The sequence below is a fragment of the Hibiscus syriacus genome, unplaced genomic scaffold (genome assembly GCF_006381635.1).
Source record: "Hibiscus syriacus cultivar Baekdansim isolate YM2019G1 unplaced genomic scaffold, ASM638163v2 tig00110584_pilon, whole genome shotgun sequence".
NCBI classification, from domain to species: domain Eukaryota; kingdom Viridiplantae; phylum Streptophyta; class Magnoliopsida; order Malvales; family Malvaceae; genus Hibiscus; species Hibiscus syriacus.
Window position 1 is genome coordinate 2,476,344 of NW_024062792.1, and position 21,800 is coordinate 2,498,143.

Here is a 21,800-nt window from a genome sequence, read left to right on the forward strand (position 1 = left end):
TGTCTTCCTTCAATACAAGTAACATAGGGATCTTAGCCTTTGTAATACCATCCACGCCAGGTAAGATCTTATCAAATTTCTCCTCGGGGACCTTCTTCTTACAGCAGATAGCCGTGCTGAGATTTGGAAATACCAAGGCACTAGCAGGTCGCTTCAGGCATGTATGAACTTGTTCCACAATAATTTTTCCTATGTCAATGGAACGCCCGAAGATAATTGAATGCAACAGAAGCTTCCACTGATAGGAAATAGTGGTGTTGTAGGAAGTGGGGAGAAGTTTGTGCTTAATAAAGTGATTCAACAACTTGACTTTCGGTTGCAACTTCTCACGGTCCACCATCCTACGACTCATGGCCATTCCACTGTGTGTCGGGAAGACAAAGGTCTTCCAGAATGTCATGGTATGTTTCATTTTCTGCCTCGTGTGCGAAATTGGTGTAGTGGTCGACAACATCCTGCAATTTAAAATAGTAATTAATAGCAGTAGAAGTAAAGCGAATGGATATGCCACGAACCACAACGACATGTTGATTCGGCTTAATGATATTGGCATAGAATTCCTTCATCAACGACGTGTTTACATTCTTAGGGCGCTTGGTAAATTTTTGCCACTTGTGCTTGTTGACAATGTCAAGCACATCACTGTCTAGGTCGGCATCTTCCTCATCGGAGAAGAAAAATCCCAACTGGAAGAACACCCGACGGTTCTTGAGGTTTTGGAACCGTTCTTGTGCGGCTTCATCCAAAAAGCGGGGTGCAGATATTGCAACTTAGCTAGATGGACGAGATCGCACCATGATGAATGAACAAGACAAAGCAGAGTGAAAAATCCTGGAGCTTTTCTTGGCTATGGATAGTTCGGCACAAGGGAGGGAAGAAGAAGATGAAAGAAAGTAAAGTGAAAAGTTGGGTAGATAAGAACAAAATAGAACTTTGGATGGATATTTAATGAGTTGGTGGGGTATGGGCAGGAAAAGACAAAAGTAAAAGTAAAAAATAAATTAAACCCTAAAATAAAAGTGAAAAAGTGAAAAAGTTTTCCCTCCTTTTTTATTTCCTTATTGCCGCCAATTTTTCCTTTAGCTTCCACAATACGGTATCAGGTGCTGGCTGTGTGTGATGGATCTTGCAAAGAAAAATAAAAATAATCACTTAAAAGAAAATAATATAAAATGATAGCAAAGTAAAATAAAATATTATTTATGCACATAAGTAAATCTAAAATGTCTTGACATCTTCAAGATGCTAGGCTAGAATCGACATCGTGCAAGAGGAGTGCAGATTTGTCACGCATGGGTGGGACTCCTTGATAAGCCTTTAGACGCTGGCCATTGACATTAAAGATGGACCCATTGTCCATGTTCGTGATATCCACAGCGCCATGAGGGTAAACATGGTGGACTTCAAATGGTCCCGACCATCGTGACTTCAGTTTGCCCGGAAAGAGCTTGAGCCTAGAGTTAAACAAGAGCACTTGCTGGACAAAATGAAAATTCTGTGACAAAATCATTCTTTCATGCCACTTCTTGGTTTTGTATTTGTAGATCTTGGCATTTTCATACGCTTGTGCTCGAAACTCTTCCATTTCATTCAGATCGAGTAACCGTTTCTCCCCAGCTAGTTGTGCATCGAAGTTCAGCTTATTTATCGCCCAGTATGCCTTATGTTCTAATTCCACTGGCAGGTGACAGTCTTTTCCAAATACCATATTGAAAGGTGACATTCCCAGAGGTGTTTTGAATGTCGTCTTATAAGCCCAGAGTGCTTCATCCAGTTTTGGGGACCATTCTTTCCATCTAGGGTTCACCACATTCTCCAGGATTTGTTTGATTTCACAGTTGGACACTTCAGCTTACCCATTTGTTTGTGGGTGATATGCCTTGGAAATTTTATGTCACACTCTATATTTTTGTAATGTCTTGGAAATTACCTTGTTATCAAAGTGGGTGCCCTCGTCACTGATGATGGCTCTTGGTACTCCAAATCGAGTAAAGATGTTCTTATGAAGGAATTTGAGCACAGTCTTAGAGTCTTTTCTCAGTGTTGCAATCGCTTCAACCCACTTAGATACGTAGTCTACTGCAAGCAAATTATACAAGTCTCCAAAAGAAGATGGGAACGGTCCCATGAAATCAATGCCCCAAACGTCAAAGAGCTCTATCTCCAAAATATTTTGCAATGACATTTCGTGTCATCTAGAAATGCTTCTAGTGCGCTGGCATCTATCGCATCCTTTGTAAAACTAGTGAGCATCCTTAAACAGTGATGGCCAATAGAATCCTGATTGGATGACCTTTGCAGCAATCCTCGCACCTCTAAAATTCCCTCCACAGGGTGTTGTGTGGCAATGGTGTCTGATTTCTCGTTGCTCCTCTTTGGGGACACAACGTCGAATCATTTCATCGGCGTATTGTTTAAACAAGTACGGCTAATACCAAAACTAGAACTTGGCATTATGCAGAAACTTCTTCTTACCCTAGCTGTTCAATTCATAAGGAAAAATACCACTAACAAGAAAATTGACAAGGTAAGCGTACCACGGGATTGCCGTAGTATATAAAATTTTCTCATAAGGGAAAATTTCTTTAATATAAAAAATGTCATGGCATTCTGAAATGTTCTCTACCCTAGATAAATGGTCTGCAACCTGATTCTCAGTACATTTCCTATCGATTACCTCTAAGTCAAATTCCTATAGCAATAATATCCACCTAATAACTCTAGGCTTAACATCTTTCTTGTTCACTAAGTATTTTATAGCTGAATGATCAGTGTGAACTATGACTTTGGTGCCTATCAAATATGACCTAAACTTGTTAAATGCAAATACCACGGCAAGTAATTCTTTCTCAGTGGTAGTATAGTTCAGTTGTGCCTCATTCAAGGTACGACTAGCATAATATATAACATGGAACATTTTACCTCTACGTTGCCCAAGCACAGCTCCTACGACAAAATCACTTGCATCACACATTAACTCAAACGATAATGTCCAATCTGGGGGAACCATGATCGGTGCAAAGATAAGTCTTCACTTCAGCTCATTAAATGCGCCATGGCATTTTTGATCTAACACGAATGGCTAGTTCTGTTGCAGCAGGGAGTACAAGGGCTTGGATATTGTGGAGAAGTCCTTGATGAATCATCTATAAAACCCAGTATGTCTAAGAAAACTCCGAATGCCCTTGACAGAAGTTGGTGGGGGTAGCTTCTCGATCACCTTGATCTTGGAGTCCAAAAGGCATTCTTCGAAAAGCATTACAGGGAGGGAAGAAGAAGATGAAAGAAAGTAAAGTGAAAAAGTGGGGTAGATAAGAACAAAATAGAACTTTGGGGGATATTTAATGAGTTGGTGGGGTATGGGCAGGAAAAGACAAAAGTAAAAGTAAAAAATAAATCAAACCCTAAAATTAAAGTGAAAAAGTTTTCCCTCTTTTTTTACCTTGTTGACGCCAATTTTTTTTAGCTTCCATAGTACGGTATCAGGTGTTGGCTGTGTGGGATGGATCTTGCAAAGAAAAATAAAAATAATCACTTAAAAGAAAATAATATAAAATGATAGCAAAGCAAAATAAAATATTATTTATGCATAGGAGTAAATCTAAAATGTCTTGGCATCTTCAAGATGCTTGGCCAGTATCGACATCATGCAAGAGGAGTGCAGATTTGTCACGCATGGGTGGGACTCCTTGATAAGCCTTTAGACATTGGCCATTAACTTTAAATATGGACCCATCGTCCATGTTCTTGATATCCACAGCGCCATGAGGGTAAACATGGTGGACTTCAAATGGTCCCGACCATCGTGACTTCAGTTTGGCCGGAAAGAGCTTGAGCCTAGAGTTGAACAAGAGCACTTGCTGGACAATATGAAAATGTTGTTACAAAAGCATTTTGTCATGCCACTTCTTGGTTTTTTCTTTGTAGACCTTGGCATTTTCACATACTTGTGCTCGAAACTCTTCCATTTCATTCAGATCGAGTAACTGTTTCTCCCCAGCTAGCCCATTATGCCTTATGTTCTAACTCCACTGGAAGGTGACAGTCTTTTCCAAATACCATCTTGAAAGGTGACATTCCCAGAGGTGTTTTGAATGTCGTCCGATAAGGCCAGAGTGGTTCGTCCAGTTTTGGGGACCAGTCTTTCCGTCTAGGGTTCACCACCTTCTTGAGGATTTGTTTGATTTCACAGTTGGACACTTCATCTTACCCATGCCGTGGCAATTTTATGTCACACTCCATATTTTTGTAATGCCTTAGCAATTAGCTTGTTATCAAAGTGGGTCCCCTCGTCACTGATGATGGCTCTTGGTACTCCAAATCGAGAAAAGATGTTCTTATGAAGGAATTTGAGCACCGTCTTAGAGTTATTCCTCGGTGTGGCAATCGCTTCAACCCACTTAGATACGTAGTCCACTGTAAGCAAAATTTACAAATCTCCAAAAGAATATAGGAACGGTCCCATGAAATCAATGCCCCAAACGTCAAAGAGCTCTATCTCCAAAATATTTTGCAATGACATTTTGTGTCATCTGGAAATGCTTCTAGTACGCTGGCATCTATCGCATGCTTTGCAAAACTAGTGAGCATCCTTAAACAGTGATGGCCAATAGAATCCTGATTGGATGACCTTTGCAGCAATCCTCGCACCTCCAAAATTCCCTCCACTTGGTATTGTGTGGCAATGGTGTATGATTTCTCGTTGCTCCTCTTCAGGGACACAACGTCAAATCATTTCATTGGCGTATTATTTAAACAAGTATGGCTCGTCCCAAAAATAGAACTTGGCATTATGCAGAAACCTTCTTCTTGCCCTAGATGTTCAATTCATAAGAAAAATACCACTAAAGAAAATGACAAGGTCAGCGTACCACGGGATGCTGTGGCATATAAAATTTTCTCATCAGGGAAATTTCTTTAATATAAAATATATCATGGCATTCTGAAAAATTCCCTCCACTTGGTATTGTGTGGCAATGGTGTATGATTTCTCGTTGCTCCTCTTCAGGGACACAACGTCAAATCATTTCATTGGCGTATTATTTAAACAAGTATGGCTCGTCCCAAAAATAGAACTTGGCATTATGCAGAAACTTCTTCTTGCCCTAGATGTTCAATTCATAAGAAAAATACCACTAACAAGAAAATTGACAAGGTCAGCGTACCACGGGATTGCTGTGGCATATAAAATTTTCTCATCAGGGAAATTTTCTTTAATATAAAATATATCATGGCATTCTGAAATGTTCTCTACCCTAGATAAATGATATGCAACCTGATTCTCAGTACCTTTCCTATCGATTACCTCTAAGTCAAATTCCTGCAGCAATAATATCTACCTAATAAGTCTAGGCTTGGCATCTTTCTTGTTCACTAAGTATTTTATAGCTGAGTGATCAGTGTGAATTATGACTTTGGTACCTATCAAGTATGACCTAAACTTGTCAAATGCAAATACCACAGCAAGTAATTCTTTCTCAGTGGTAGTATAGTTCAGTTGTGCCTCATTCAAGGTACGACTAGCATAATATATAACATGGAAAATTTTACCTCTACGTTGCCCAAGCACAGCTCACACAGCAAAATCACTTGCATCACACATTAACTAGAACGATGATGTCCAAACTAGGGGAACCACGATCGGTACAGAGATAAGTCTTCACTTCAGCTCATTGAATATGCCATGGCCTTTCTGATCGAACACGAATGGTTGGTTCTGTTGCAGTAGGGTGTACAATGGCTTGGATATCGTGGAGAAGTCCATGATGATTCGTCTATAAAACCCGACATGTCTAAGGAAACTCCGAATGCCCTTGACAGAAGTTGGTGGGGGTAGCTTCTCGATCACCTCGATCTTGTCTTTGTCAACCTCACTACCATTTCCATAAATTTTATGGCCTACAACAATGCTTTCGGTCACCATGAAGTGGTAATTTTCCCAGTTCAGCACGAGATCGGCCTCCTCGAATCGCTTCAGTACCTTTGCCAAATTGCTGAGGCATTTTTGAAAGTCATATCGAGAAATAGAGAAATCATCTATAAAAATTTCCAGAAAATCCTCAACCATGTCTGAAAATATGGCTTGCATGCAGCGCTGAAAAGTTATCGGGGCATTTCAGAGTCCAAAAGGCATTCTTCGAAAAGCATAAGTGTCATAGGGACACATGAATGTTTTCTTCTCTTGGTCATCTGGTGCGATGACAATTTGATTATACCCCGAGTATCAGTCCAAGAAATAATAAAATGCCTTTCCAGCAAGTCGATCCAACATTTGATCGATGAACGGTAAAGGGAAGTGATCCTTCTTGGTAGCCTTGTTGAGTTTGCGGTAGTCCATGCATATTCGCCACCCGGTGACAATGTGTGTTGGTAGCAACTCGTTGTCTCCACTTGTCACCACCCAAGAACTATCAGAAATGGGGTAAATCACTCCAACGTCAAGCCACTTGAGAATATCTTTCATCATAACTTGCTTCATGTTTGGGTTTAATCTTCGCTATGGCTCGATGGATTTTCCATGACATTCTTCTAGTAGGATTTTGTGCATGCAAATAGTTGGACTTATTCCCTTCAGATTTGTCATCGTCCATCCTAATGCTCTTTTATGTTGTGACAAAACACTTAAAAAATTAGATTCTTGGTTAGGAGTAAGGGAAGAGGAAATAATTACAGGTAAAGTTTCATTACTATCCAGATAAGCATATTTAAGATGTTATGGCAAATTTTTTAGCTCTAGGGTAGGTGCATGCTGTAATGAGGGCTTAGAAGGAATAAACTCTTTGAAATTAAGAGGTTCAAAACGCGTAGCCAGGCTAGCTTTGAGGAAGCTAGCATGTTGTTCCTCGGATGAAAAATCATTAGGCTCTCCATCCTTTACGTCTTCAAATAGCCTCTCATCAGGTTCCAGCTGAAGGAAATTGTCATGGTGAAATTGATATGCTTCTCTTGTGATTATTGTATCCACTTCTAAAATGCTCTGGTATTCTTCAGAATCATCCATATATTTGAGAGATCGGAAGACATTTACAGTGACACATTGGTCGGCCACTCTTATGGTCAGCTCACACTTCTCGCAGTCGATAAGAATACAACTGGTAGCTAGGAAAGGTCTCCCCAGAATTATGGGTGTTAAGGCATCGACCTCACAGTCCAGAATCAGAAAATCGACTGGAAAAATGAATTTGTCAACCCGTACAATGACATCTTCGATTCGCCCTTCGGGACAAACATGTGAACGATCATCTAATTGCAAGATGACAGAGGTAGGTCTCGCATTTCCTATCCCAAGCTTTACAAAAATCGACTTAGGCATCAAGTTCACATAGCGCATTCCCAACAAATTTGTCTCCTATCGAACATGGGATGATAAAACTGCCTGGATCATATCTCTTATGTGGCAGCTTGCTTAAAGTAGAGAAAAATTCTTTTGCCATGGCAATTGTCTCGTACTGCCCAACCTTTCTTTTCTTGGTAACAATTTCTTGGAGGAATTTAGCATATGTAGGCATTTGTTCCATAGCCTCCAGAAAAGGAACATTGATTTAAAGTTGACTCAGAATGTCAACAAACTTCTTGAATTGAATATCCTCGTTGTGCTTCTTCAGTCTTTACGGGAAAAGATGTGGGGGTTTGACTTCTTGTACTGACGGGGTGTGAATAGAATTTGCTATGGCATATTTGTTTGCCCATTAAGTCACTTATGTTTCCTTTTCTACTGGTGCTTCTTCCAGCACTTCTTGCTCAGCTTGAACGGTCACAGGGGGTGAATCAACCTTCAATATTCCCCCAAACTTGTCTTCTATATTAATTTGTGTACCACTCCGTAGAGTTAGTACACTGCATTGTTCTTTTCCATGAGGTTTTGTGACTTTAATGTCACTCGGCAAATGTCATGGTCGTTATTCTTGTAATGATGCGGCAATTTAACCAACCTGACTCTCCAATGCCCTCAGCGACGAACTGTGGCTCTGAAGCAGGGCTCCTTGATTTTTTATGGAGGTCACATGATCTTGTAGTATTGTCTTTATTGTTTCTATGAACTCTTGCATTGTAGCTTCCAAAGAACTGGTGTTAGATGAAGATGGTCCTCCCTTGTGAGAATTATGCCATGGCAGATTCGTTTGAAAACCTTGGGAGTCATTGAAATTCTGCTTCCGAACTGGTTGATGACCATTGATGGTTCCTTGATTTCCCCATGAAAAGTTTGGATGTTGACGCCATTTAGGATTATATGTGTTAGAATAGGGGTTGTTGTTACATCAATTGAAGTTACCTACATAATTGATGGATTCCTGATTGGTCGGGCAGTCACTCTCATTGTGATTGTTGTGGCATAATAAACATGTTGAATTGGCTGCCTTTACTTCTCTCATCTCACTTGACCTTTGCAAATTCTTCAACATATTGGTGATAGTAGCAAGTTGGGCAGACACCGTATCCTTAAAATCTAGCTCAAAAGCTCTATATGATTTTCGGCCAAGTCCAAACCTTGTAGAGGGAAATTGGTAATCGTTGGTGGCAATCCTATCCAAAATGTCAAATGCCTCTACTGGTGATTTGTCAAGTAATGTCCCATTAACTCCATTATAGAACATCACCACTTGCGTCCAATCTTGAAAACCATGATTCAAACATTTGCGAAGCAATCCTTTGTATCGATCCCAACATTCATACATTGATTCATCATCAGTTTGACGAAAAGAGGTGATGTCATTCCTCAGTTGGGTGTTCATGTTCGGAGGAATATACCGCATCAAATGTTTTTTGCACAGATCAGTCCATGACTCCATTGAACCCGATGGAATGCCACTCAACCAAGCCCTTGCTCGGTCACACAGAGAATATGGAAATAACTTTAACTTCAAGAATCTTCGTGCACTCCTTGTTGACGAAAAGAATCGTATACCTCCAAGAAGTTATGAATATGTTGCCTGGCATCTTCATTTGGCATGCCCTTAAATTACCTTATAGAATTCAGCATATTAAACATGACAGGTTTGAGCTCGAAGTGGGTTGCTTAAATTTCTAGTGCCACAATTTCAAGATTTAAGTCATTCAATATAGGGTTTAAGTGATCACGAATAGCACAAGGTCTGCCTGCATTCCCAGCATTTGGAATTGCTTCGGCATCCTGATCTTCCTCATTATCAATGCCTTTATTTCCGATTTGATACATATTTGCACGTTGAGCACGTCTTCTTCTCTTAAAAAGCCTCTCGATCTCAAGTTCTAGTGGTCGTGAGAGTGTCCTCTGGTCATACACTAAGAAAAACCTGAAAAAGATAAGAAAAATAAAAAGTAAAACTATATATAAAAGAAAAATAAACATGTAAAATTAAAATGCTATGACAAAACAAATTAACTTCCAGTTGTGAATCCCCGGTAACGACTCCAAAAACTTGTCTGCTCTGTATGAGTATTATATATGGGTGCAGAAATATGTGCAATTATACACAATCGAACAAGTAATACAGTGATAAGTGAGTATCGTCTCCTCAGGGATTGGAGGAAATTTAATAGGTTCGGTCAAAGCACTTTACTCTGTCACCTAAGTAAAGTTAGTGATGGTATGTACAAATGATAATATTGTGGCAAAATGAAGTAGATATTGTAGAAATAAAATGGTGGTAATATGGTAGTTGATGGATATACTGTGGTAAAGTGGATGAAAATGTCTTGGCAAATTAAACTATGTTGAGTGCAAACAAATGGAAATGCAACGGAAAAATAAAATGTAAATGTTGGATTTAATTCTAGGACTTTGTCTTTCTCACACGACAAGCTACTATAGGAATGAGTGATAGGAGTCACTAAGGAAAACCTGAGTCTACTTTTCTGAATGGTCTTACTTCTATGCCTTACCTTCCTAACAGAGTCTACTAGGGTGCCCTATGCCATCTCTAGTAAGGGACTCGACAGATTAAAGATGTCTTGGCAAAACCGATTGGCGTCAGCCCCTGCAGTGATCTTATTGGTCCAGATAACAGGATATGTCTCAGCAATACCTTTTTGCGGCATCATTAACATCTAACCTATCGTTCATGCACAACTCCTTTTAGTCGAATGAAATCCTAGCCTTATATCTAAGGTGGATTAGGCCTAGTTACTGTTTAGAACCCCTTGCCTATGTGGTTCCTTCTTAGTTTCTCTCGAACACTAAGGATGTGCTACCTAGATATTCTCTCAAACCCTAAGTAATCTCCTAAGGAATGGCTACTCTCGTAGCTCCTACAACCTTAAGGCACTAAGCTTCATAAACAAAACAGATTATAGCATAGAAAAATAATCATTCATTAAAGTAAAACATAAATATCCAAAATGAACTCCCACCAAATAGAATTAGTTCATGGTGGGGTTCGAAATAAACAAACACAAAGCAAGTTAATCCATTCCTTACAACCCAAATGATAAAATATGGAAGCAAAGAGCAAAGGGAAGGAGGAAAAGCCTTCGACATGCACTGCCAGAGCTTCCCTCGACCACCAGGAACTGCCCCCAGCGAACTAACACCTCTCGAACGCCTAGAACACCACTCCCTCTAGCTTGTCAATGGAGAAATGCCACGACAAATAGGATTGACGGAGAAATAAGAGACTTTTTCCCTCTGACTTTTAAGCTCAAAACGACATGGAACCAAAGTCTTTTTCATTGTGGCTTCATCCTCTATTTATAGGGGAAGATTAACCCTAGAACTTGGTATTGAAATTTCTAGGGTACCCTAAACCATGTTTAATTCAAGTGAGGATCAGGCAGAGCTGGCAGTGGTCCAGATGGGCGGTTGGCATTGATCCAGCCTAGGTTGTTGGCTGAGTACTCGGCATGATCCTGCTGTAAAAGCTCAAGAACAGAAAAGATCAGCAGTAGGGCAGCGTGGTCCAGCTAATCGGTTGTAGCAGCGCTGATCCCTCTAGGCAGATCCTCGAGGTGAATTTCTCACTTTTGGTCAGAGATCACGAGAAAGTAGGGACAGTTGGCCCCAAAAATATCTTCTTTCATTTTGTTCTCTCTCGAAATGCCAATCCAACTCGACATTTTCATTCTGCTTAGCAGTCTCCTTATGTCACGACATTTCCCTTTCTCTTTTCCTTGCTCTCAATTCCTGCACATCACTAAACAAACACCTTCCCAATAAAGCAGCACTATTTACAAAATAAAATGCCGCGATAAACAGAATTCCACCACATGCAATTATATGCTCCTAAATGCATCTATATGGTCCTAAATGGGCTCTTAGACATTCAATAACTTAAGTGAAAAGGTCCCAAAATGTGATCTTTTTACGGAGTTATCAACAATCATGGCGTTAAATACCATAAGTTCATCACCATATTTCGAAGGTGCATCTCAAAGTGGAGTGATGTTTAGTACATCTCCTCTTCAAAATGCAAACGAAGATGAAGACGAAGACGATCAATGCGAACGACCCCGACATACTCGACAAGCCTGGCGCCATTATCATTCGACGACTCCTTGACATCATCAAGAACTTAGAAAATATACAAAAAATTTATTATCCATTGTATTAATTTGTAATAAACTTATTTATTTAATTTTTTATTTAATTATTTATTTATTTTTTTTACACAATTTTTTCAAAATAAATCTGATGAAACTTATCACCTCAACGTGACGAGTTTCAACGGTTTATTTTTTAATCTCAAAAGATGTTCGTTGCACAATGGATACTTTTCTCAAAATTCTCACCAAATTCATCACGTTGAGGTGACAATTTTAAGGGTTTTTTTAAGTTTCAAATTATTCAATAAAGGTTAAAAATTTTAATTTTTAACTAGACTCATCAAGTAGAAGTGACGAGTTCAGTTGGAAATAATAAAATATTGGCCCACATGAGGCCACGTACCTAGGACCATTAAAAATTTATTTTCAACAAAACTCTCCACCTCGAGATGTCGAGTTCCAGGTTCATTATCACAAATGTCGTAGATCCCTAATTAAACATCAATATTCCCTATTGGGCTAAATAATTAAAGTTTTGACCCTATTGTGCCAAAAATCCCTTATCATCCTCTAACGACAGGGTCATATTTGGGCTTGGGCAGAAGGGACACCTGCCCAATATCCATAATTTTTATGATGCACTATATTTATAAAAAAATATTTTATATCTTTAATTTTTTCAATACTTGTTACTATAGGTCTATTTTTTTCAGTTATTTTCTATTAGGGGTATATTTTTAAAATTTATTTTTTAATATTTATTTATTATTGTGAATCTATTTTTTCAATTATTTTATTAAAGGTTTAATCTTTTTTTCAATAATTATTATTAAGAGTATATTCTTAAAATTTATTTTTTATTTATTATTAAAAAAAATTAATATTTTATGGAATTATCTTTATAATTTATTTTTTCCAATACTTATTATTAATAATAATTACTTAAACAACTGTATAGAACTACATCAATGACTATTATATAATGATAACGATATATTTCGAAATTACGATATCCACCAACTTTATGTTTACGATAACATACGTGAATAAAAGCCTACGTAGAAGAACGAAGAATTGAAAAAAAAGAATGAGATATAGGCACGTAAGGAGAACAGGTGTTTGCATGGCCAGCCCAACGTGTCAGGCATAGGAGAACCCACCCCTTCGGGTCTTTTGCCGCCTTCATTTCCTTCGAAAAATCGAAGATTCAAAAAGCTATTTTTCTTCATTGATCAAAGCAAAAATAGCAAGAGATTGAAGAAGTCGAACAACATGATGATGGAGAGGAAGCATCTTTCTTCTATTGCCAACCATGTTCTTCAACGAACAGCAGAGTAATATAAATCTATATATACACACTTTTTTCTTATATGATATCTGTGTTGTTCGTAGTGTTATCACACTGTCAGTTTGATCTTTTTGATAGTGTTATATTCTAAATTGCGGTCGTGGTTGTAATGTAACGTAATTTATTTTTTAAAAGTAATTATATTATGCTATGGTTTGTGGTATTCTGGTGGTTACCTTGAAAAATTTTACAATGCGGCCACAATTTAATACTATGCGCTGGATATGAACAAGTGTGTTTATATATGTGTGTGTTGTATGCATTTTATCATTTTTTTCCCTATATTTATTTGCTTGCTCAAACAAGTTGCATGTACAGCATAATCAAAGAGCTTTCAATAATCTAAATTTGCACAGGGAACTTGGTTCTTCAGTGGATCATTTGGTAAAAGAATTTGAAGCTAAATGGAAACCTGAAGCAGGCGATTATTCGAAGAAATTAGTGGAATTTTGCAGCTTAAAGGCCCTGATTAATTTGTCAAGATATGAAAGAAAAGATAAGCAATGGATCATATAGCCGGTTTACATATGATATGATGCTTGCTTGGGAGAAACCTAGAGCTGTCAACGAAGAGCCACAATTGGTGGGCATATATTAACCTCTCAATCATAGTCTAAATTGGAATTTTCTTCAATTTTTAGTTGCAATCTTTTTGCCTGAATAATCCATTTTGGAAGAAATTTGTTGTGAAATTATGGTTTTTTCATGTTCATTGTAATATTTGCTTTAAAGTTGATCAAATTTATCTGTTGGTAACTTTACCCACAAGCATAGTTTTGATATAATTATGTTGAGTTAGCAGGAGTACTCTGGGAAGGGGAAAGAAGATCGAGCTATACGAGTAAAAGAACCGACGGAACAAGATGATATCTCTCCTTTCTATTCAGACCCAGATGTCACTCCTGGTAAGAAAATTTACTTCCCATCATTCAATTGCTTTAATTTGTTCACCAAGAATCGATTGGATAAACTGTTGCTTGTGTTATGTTTATCAAGAGTGTTTTGTCATTGTTAGACAGTTGATTTGTGCACTTTTCTTGGTAGGTTAATCATGATCCGAGTGTCGAAGGAGATGCTTTTGTGTGGTCGAGTTCATTAGTTCCATTAGCTGCTGATATCACTAATGGGAGATTCACGTTTGAACCGCTTATCGCACCAACCGGAAATCGCCTCTTTTTCCCTGCATATGATAGGTTCCTAAAAGAAATTCACAAGTATGCAATCCAAACTCTACTCGAAAGAAATGCTGCTTTCTAAGGACTTATCATTGCGGGATTAACTTGATTATATTATTGTCATAGATGGCACTTTCGGTTGTCAGTTTGCTTTCATTTAGTTTTAATTTTATCTTATCTGCATAAACATCAATTATCATATAGTAATAAACCAACACTATCGGTGAGACTTAAACTAATTATCAGGGTTTCAAATCGCGGTCGCGTTTTCGGTTATTTCGGATTTACCGTGATTGCGGCCATCGCGGACGCTATTGCGGCCGTCGCGGGTAACTCGGACAACGGCGAAACCGCTATATCGCGGCCGAAATCGCTGTCGCAGACCGTTTTTTAAAACCCTGCTAATTATCACAACTCTGTTAAAAAGTATAACAAAATACTGGCAGTGGTAGAATTGAACAATTAATTTCAGTCGTTTTAACTGCAATACTGCAAGTGTTTAATATCCCTAATATGCAAACTGTCGATCAACAGTTGCATGAAGCATTTGCAGAAACAAGCGAAACCGAAGGGTGTAGAGTTGGCTGATGGTGAATTCATATTACATGTTGAGGGAACAGCTAGCTCACAAAGAGTAGTTCGCCATATAGGAGGCACAAGTTGGCCTGGTTAGTTTTCTGTTTCTTTTTCTATCAAATAAATGTTTCATCTTATTACAATTTAAGTGATTGTTACCTTGTAATTACTCACTATGAACGGCACTTTTCTAGGTAGGTTTACACTGACTAATTACGCTCTCTACTTTGAGGCTTCTGAGGCGATAAACTATGAAGATGCACTGAAGATTGATCTTTCGAGGAAGATTCATCAGTGTTAAACCAGTTGCACTAGGCCCGTGGGGTGCTCCACTTTTCGACAAAGCCATAGTCTACGAGTCCCGTGACTTGTAAGTTATTCTTGGTCTAGCTAAATGGTACTACCGAAATTTCAAAGTAATGTTTTACCTTGTACTGACAAATGTGAAGAACTAGTTACTTCTGACTTCAGCTTTTGAGTTTTTCTAGGCCAGAAGGAGTTCTGCTGGTGTTTCCCGAGATTACAAGCTCCACAAGGCACGACCATTGGCTAGCACTTACGAGAGAGATTCTGCTAATGCACAAATTTTTATCAGATTTTGAGATGGAATGTCCCATACAAGCATGGGAGATGCATGCAAGGACCATTTTGAGCATAATAAGGCTTCATGCAGCAAGAGAAATGCTAAGAATTTGTCCACCAAATCCAACAAGTTTCTTGATTTTTGCTTTGTATGAAGAGTTACCTAAAGGGGATTATGTACTCGAACAGCTTGCTCAGAGTCTAAAGGAGGTAGATAGTGTGCAACCATGTAGTGCAAGCTTGATATTGAGGAAACTGAACCTTCCAGAGCACATCATATCAAGAATTGAAGCGAAAAGAGTGAGTGAGGTGAGTAAAACTATTGCAGTTGGAAAAGATGATGATGATAAGATTTCACTCGAGACTGCCATTAATCAAGCGAGGAAGGAAGGAAGAGGAGTTGCCAAAGCTAGAGCCACGGTCGAGGGGCCGAAAGAGGAAGGGATCAGTGAAAGTGCTATCTTTCTTATGGTAATTACTCACTCTTTCCACTCGAATGTCCATCATTCCGTTTGCAGGGTGAGAATAACATGCACACTCTGAATCATGGTAACAGGGTACATATCATATCATGATCCGGGACCTTGTAGCTTTGCTTTCGATGAGCCAAACGAACTTTTCATGGTGATTAAGAACTTGAACTTATGGGTTGCAATTATTCTTTTGGCATATGTAGGAGCTACTAAAGCCACTTAGAAGTATGTTCCCTTGGTTTCGAGACATCTTTTCATGGGAAAAACCAGTAACTTCTCTTCTGGCATTTGCCATAGTTGCACTGTTAGTATACAAGTAAGTCAGTGTCGATCTTGCTTTCTCTTTTCCACCTAGTATATGTAAAAAAAAATTCATAATCTTGATGCAAATTCAAAGCCAAAGGATAGTAAAGAAACTAGGCATGATGTTGTTATTGTTGGGAATGGATTTGCAAGGCGATATGTTTTGGCTTGCTTCTGGTGGTAGCGAATATGGCAAGCAGGGATTCTGATCGCGGTCACAGTGTTTTTGGTCATATCGCATTTACCGCAATTGCGGCCATAGCAGGCGCTACCGCTATTTTTGCTGGCGCTATTGCGGTCGCGAACCTCTATTTAAAAACCTGGCACGAGCAAGACAAGAAAGGCTTAAAGATAAACAAAAGGAGATAGTTGTGTACACTGGCTCCGACCCTAGTGCAAGTATGAGAGAAAATATAGTTTCTTCTCAATACAGATTTTTTACCCTTCGGGAGACGATAAAGGAGGCGAATGTGACGATACTGAAATTGCATTCAGTTCTGGTTTCGAGGGCTCACAAGGTATTCATGCAATTACATATTCTTTTAGTGTGAGAACTTTAAGATTAAGCAAAAGTAAATGCATTCCTCCCCAAGATTTCTGGTGAGACTTCTTTTTTTTTTTTCTTCTTTTGGAGAAATCTTTGGTTGCATAAAAGTACTTCTAATATATTATCCATTTCAGCATGCAAATACGGTGATGCTCACAATGACCGGATTGGCGATGTTGTTTGCTCTGATTCCCTTAAAGTATATCATAATAGCTGTTGTGTTTCATGCCATGGTCACGACATCACCGGTAGGGAAGTATATCGGAAACAACCAAGAAGATCGAGATCGAGATCGGCGGATGAAAGAATGGTGGGACTCAATCCCACCTACTCCTATTCGGGTCATTGACGAGGCCCCTATTAACCCGGAATAGGCATGCTTCACACTTTACTGCGCCCAAAACATAGTTGAATGTTGGTTTGAAATATGCATATATTATCGTCACAGGTTAGATTTTCTTCTCTATAGGAATGACTGTACAGTGTAATTAGTATTTACAAATGATTATAGCAATAAAACGAAGGAAAGTGTTCTCAGAAGTCACCATGATGAGCACATATATGCATGCATGCTTGGCCAATATATATATGCTATACCTATACATTCAATGGCAGTTTATTCTAAGAAGTCAAGTTTTGAAGAGATGAAGTTTCAAATGTGTTGAGATATTTTTTTTCTTTGATTAAAATAAAGAAATATTACATTTTTTAAAAAAGATGGTAATATTTTCTATTATTCAAAGAAAATTAAAAAGAAGAAATGTTCAGTTATTACTAATTACAGAGAGACTTTCTAATGTATTAAGCCAACTCTTTCACTCTAATCGACATTATCCAAGGAAAATAATTCCTCACTAAGGTAAAGGTCACCAAGCAAACAGTGATAAATTTCAAATCGCGTCATTGTGTGACACTTCCATAATTAGAAGAGGGGATAAGTGTTATTCCCTTGTCAATTTGTAAGAGATTTACACTCTTAATGTAGCTCTTAGATATTTAAAATACATATGGTAGCTTTCCTAGGAGAAAAGAAGACTCTTTCTATAAGTTTACTCCCTTTCTCATAGTCATATTAAAGAAAGATTTTTAAGATAAATTATAATCGATTAATGACTCTCTATTCAAATTAAAAGAGATAAACCATCAATCTCGGACAAATTTCTCTGCTCTACTAGTCAGCCGTCATTCTACGTATTCCTCAACAATAATTAATTTATAAACCAAATAATTAGAGAGACTAAATTAATAAATACTAAATTAATAATTTGAAGAATACAAGAATTGCATACAAATTAGACTTAATTATTTTTAAATAATTTCTGAAGGATAGTGTCATCCACTAATATTTGCTTATTTTTTTAGCTTTAAACTACACTATTGATTAAAGAATGCTTTTATTTCAGTAACCCTAACGCTAATGTCTTTAAATTATTAATAGAATTTATTTATCATATCTAAGGTTGTTTTTTATTGCAGTAAAATGTTCATTAGTTTATTTTCGCATTTTACAGTATTTGGTACAAGTCAACGCTTTAGTCAACGCATTTATTTTCCCAGTCAAAGTTTTTTTTTTTTTTTTTACAAACTCAGCAAAGTGTTTTATCGTTTTATTCTCGGTAAAACACTACCATTCTCTCCAGCTATTCTTTGTGTGAAAAATAGCCGTACTTTATCTTCTTTCTAACCGGCACCTACATCAACTTTTTTCTATCCACGACCAGTAACGAAGGTAAAAACATCTTCCATTGTTCCAGATTTCTAGCATCTTTGACCATTCTCTGTACTTTATCATCTTTTAGGTATGTTTTCTTTTCTCCATTGTTACATAAAACTCTTCAAATTTCTTGCATAATTTGTTTGGGTTTTTCCAAATCATCCTTTATTATTTCAAATTTTTACATAAAATCTTGTTAATTATTAATAATTTCAAGATTTACCTCATTATTACATGCATGCGTATATTGTTTGCTCCAGTGGGATGTGAAGGTTAATGATGTCGAATTTACTTGGCCAAAATTCTTTTCTTTATTAGTATGTAAGTTGGTATTTATTTAGAGTTTAAATTATTGATAAGACAAATACCCTATATATAATTTGTTGATAATATATGCTAATTGATTATGTTATTGGAGATGGAGAAGAGAAGAGCTTCAGCAGTGGAGTGGCATGATCGAGTCTCGAAATGGCATACTGTGTTTGTCAACAATGTGAGTAAAAGGATTCACTCTGAAACCCTCAAGGAGACGTTTCAGGCGTATGGAGTTGTGACTGACGTTTTCATAGCGTATAGAAGTAGAAGGAGAGAAACAGTCGGTTCTACCTTTGCTTTTGTTAGGTTCAGAAGTAAATCTGAAGCAGACACAGCGGTCCGTAGGGCTGATGGTAGGATCATGGATGGTTTTAAGATCAGAGTATTTCATGATAACAAGGGAGCAGCAAAGTCAAGAGGGCTGAGGAAGGTAGATCTTTTAAAAAAAAAGTGTAGAAGCCATCGTTAAGGGATTCCAAGTCGTTTAAGGAAGTACTTAGAGGGTTGCATACTATTAAAGGAAGGGCAGTAGAATATGTTGATAATATTCAACATTCTATGTCATCTGGACTGGATAACGTGATTCATGTTATGATTGAAGAAGGTAAAGATTCAAGACCAGAACCTAAAAATGGTGAGAAAAACATGATTATTTTCATTAAGGAGAAGGAGGTATAGTGGAGAAATACTTGTCTGGTGGGGAAAATAAAAAAAGATGTACAATGAAGATATTATTCAAACATCATTCAGTGTAGAAGGGTATGATGTGAAGGTTAGTATTTGGAATGAGTTACTGGTAGTCATTCAATTCAAAAATGAATCTGATCGACAGGGGTGTTGGTCTAATAAAGAGGCATGGGTTCATCGTTGGTTCAACGAGCTGGAAATGTTGGAGGGTTATGAGAATAAAGTCATAATTAAAGTCTGGATTCATTTGACGGATGTTCCTCTAGCAATGTGGATTAAGAATTTCTTCATGGATTTGGGAAGCCTGTAGGGCAAAGTATTACGGATTGATGAAGATATTTGTAATCGGATAAGCTTTGATGTAGAAAAGATTTTGATGGAAGTTCAGTACGTTTCAGACATTCCATAGAAAGTATCCATTGTCTTCAATGGAAGATTATACTCCATAAAAATCTCAACAGAAGTTCAGGAAGAAATTCGAGTGTTCATAGATGGCTCGATGGCTGGTGGCAGCGCGTGGTGCTCAGATGCTGAGGAAGCGGGTGAGTTTACATTGATCAAAGAAGAATATGTTGATGGAGTTGGTCCCGAGGCAGAAATGTTATGGGGCAGCTACGCATGCTTCGCTCTGTCAGAGGAGTGACAATGATAACGGATCGGTTGCAGCTAGTATGGGGCACGTGGATATTGAGGTGGAAATGAGTACTGCTGAAGAAGAGAATTTGCACGATGTCCCAATTTATTCTAACGTTGGGATTAAGAACTAATCTATTGATGTAAGTGTTGGGCTTATGTAAATAAATAGAGATGTTGATCAATTATGGCTGACCCAGTCTTCATCCAACAACTCAAGATTATTGGATATTCCCATTGAAGAGGTGTCTTCAATTATAGTAGTGGATGAGGGCTATGTAGCTAATTCTCGCGTATGGGATAATTCTCAATCCCTGACGCCTAACCAGGAAATTCCCAAATCACAAGAAAATGTTATTTTTTTCAAGAGCTGGTCAGGGGGCGATTTTGGTGGAGAATAGAAGTGTTATGAAAAACAACGCATTAAAAAGAAAGAACAAGAGTATGAGAAGGCAATATATGTTACAAAATGACAGAAGGGGTGTGGTTGATCGAGGATTTGCTGCGGGGGTGAACTCAATTGATCGTTCGGGGCATTAAAACGAAGTGGTGGCAACGTTTAGTGTTGGTGAGGCATTGGGCGTAGTCTTCTTAGCGTCGAGAGAGGTTGTGATTCAACGATTGGAGTTGAATGAGCTCTCAGGTAAGCATTGAATTGGGTCTGAGCAATGTAGAAACTCTCTCTTTTGTGTTAATGAACTATTATGGATTTGGGTTTCTCTGTATTAAGCTAGAATGTTAGAGGGTTGGGGAAAATTATTAAATTAAGAACAATCAGTCGGGTTTTAGAGTCTAATAAGCCAAGTATAGTGTTCTTATAGTAATCAAAAGTGGATGAGATTTATGTTTCTGTTGAGCAAAAGCTTAAAGGTAGAGTTAGTAGCGAGTTGGTTTTTGCGCCTGCAGAAGGCGCTTCAGGAGGTCTCATTACATTATAGGATCGCAATGCTTTTAAGATGATTAGCAATATTATTCTTAGGAGAAATGTAGCTATAAAAGGTAGATTGATTTTGAACAATTCTGAGATAGGTATTGTCAACGTTTATGGGTCGAACCTTCAAAGTGAGAACTGAGTTTTTTGAGAATCTAAGTAATGTCTTTTTAAACCCCAACTATCTTGTTATAGTGGGGGATTTTAATGTAGTAAGGTCTACCTCGGAAAGAATTGGGGCCCCTGATAACTCTGTTGCGATAAGATTGTTTGAAGAATTCATTTCAAGGTGGTAGCTGATTGAAGTTCCAATTTTGGGCAGTATTTTCACTTGGTTTAGTGGAGGGCCGAATGTGGCTGCAAGTAGTTGGATAGGTTTATGATCTCATTTGATATTGTCTGTGTATTTCCTGATTTCATGTAGTTCACTCTTCCAAGAAGTTTATCAGATCATAACCCGGTTGTGCTAAAAGAAATGAAGCATAGAAAATTCATTAGGCCTTTTAAATGGTTTAACCATTGGGCTGAAGATCCAATTCTTTTTTATAGAATTAAGGGCGTGTGGAAGACAAACAGAGGTAAAAGAATTATACAATCCTTGCTGCTAACTAAGGTTGTGACAAAAGAAAGAGAAAGATCAATTCGAGAAAGAAATCTAGACTATACTGAAAAAATTAGGAAATTTATTAATGATTTAGAAAAAAGGTGTATTTCGAACCCCAGTTTAGTTTATGCTCACTCCAAACTTGTTGCAATTAAGGCTCGTTTGTGGGCAATATTGAGGAAGGAAGAATGAGAGTGACTTCAAAAATCCAGACTCAGGTAGTTTAAAGAAGGGGATAGAAACACGAAGTTTTTTCATTTAACTGCTACAAAAAGAACAAGATTTAACCAGATTTCAAAGTTGAAGGTCAATAATTTGGTCTTTAAACATTAGGCAAGGATTCAACAAGCCTTTGTAAGTCACTTTCGGTGTAATTATAATGACGTGGAAACAATTCCAGTAAAAAAAGTGGATATTCCGGTCAAAAGATTATGTGCTGCCACTAGAAGGTTCAT

The 21,800-nt window shown here is 37.9% G+C and overlaps 1 protein-coding gene and 1 pseudogene across 1 annotated transcript; both read left to right on the forward strand.

Annotated features, from left to right (window-relative positions):
* The first annotated feature begins 12,735 nt into the window (after positions 1-12,735).
* LOC120133679 lies at positions 12,736-16,835 on the forward strand (annotated as a pseudogene).
* A 1,758-nt stretch (positions 16,836-18,593) lies between these two features.
* LOC120133680 lies at positions 18,594-19,820 on the forward strand. Its single transcript, XM_039150215.1, has 2 exons — positions 18,594-18,920; positions 19,587-19,820. Exons 1-2 carry the CDS (start codon positions 18,594-18,596, stop codon positions 19,818-19,820), a joined length of 561 nt encoding a protein of 186 aa, XP_039006146.1.
* The last annotated feature ends 1,980 nt before the right edge of the window (positions 19,821-21,800 follow it).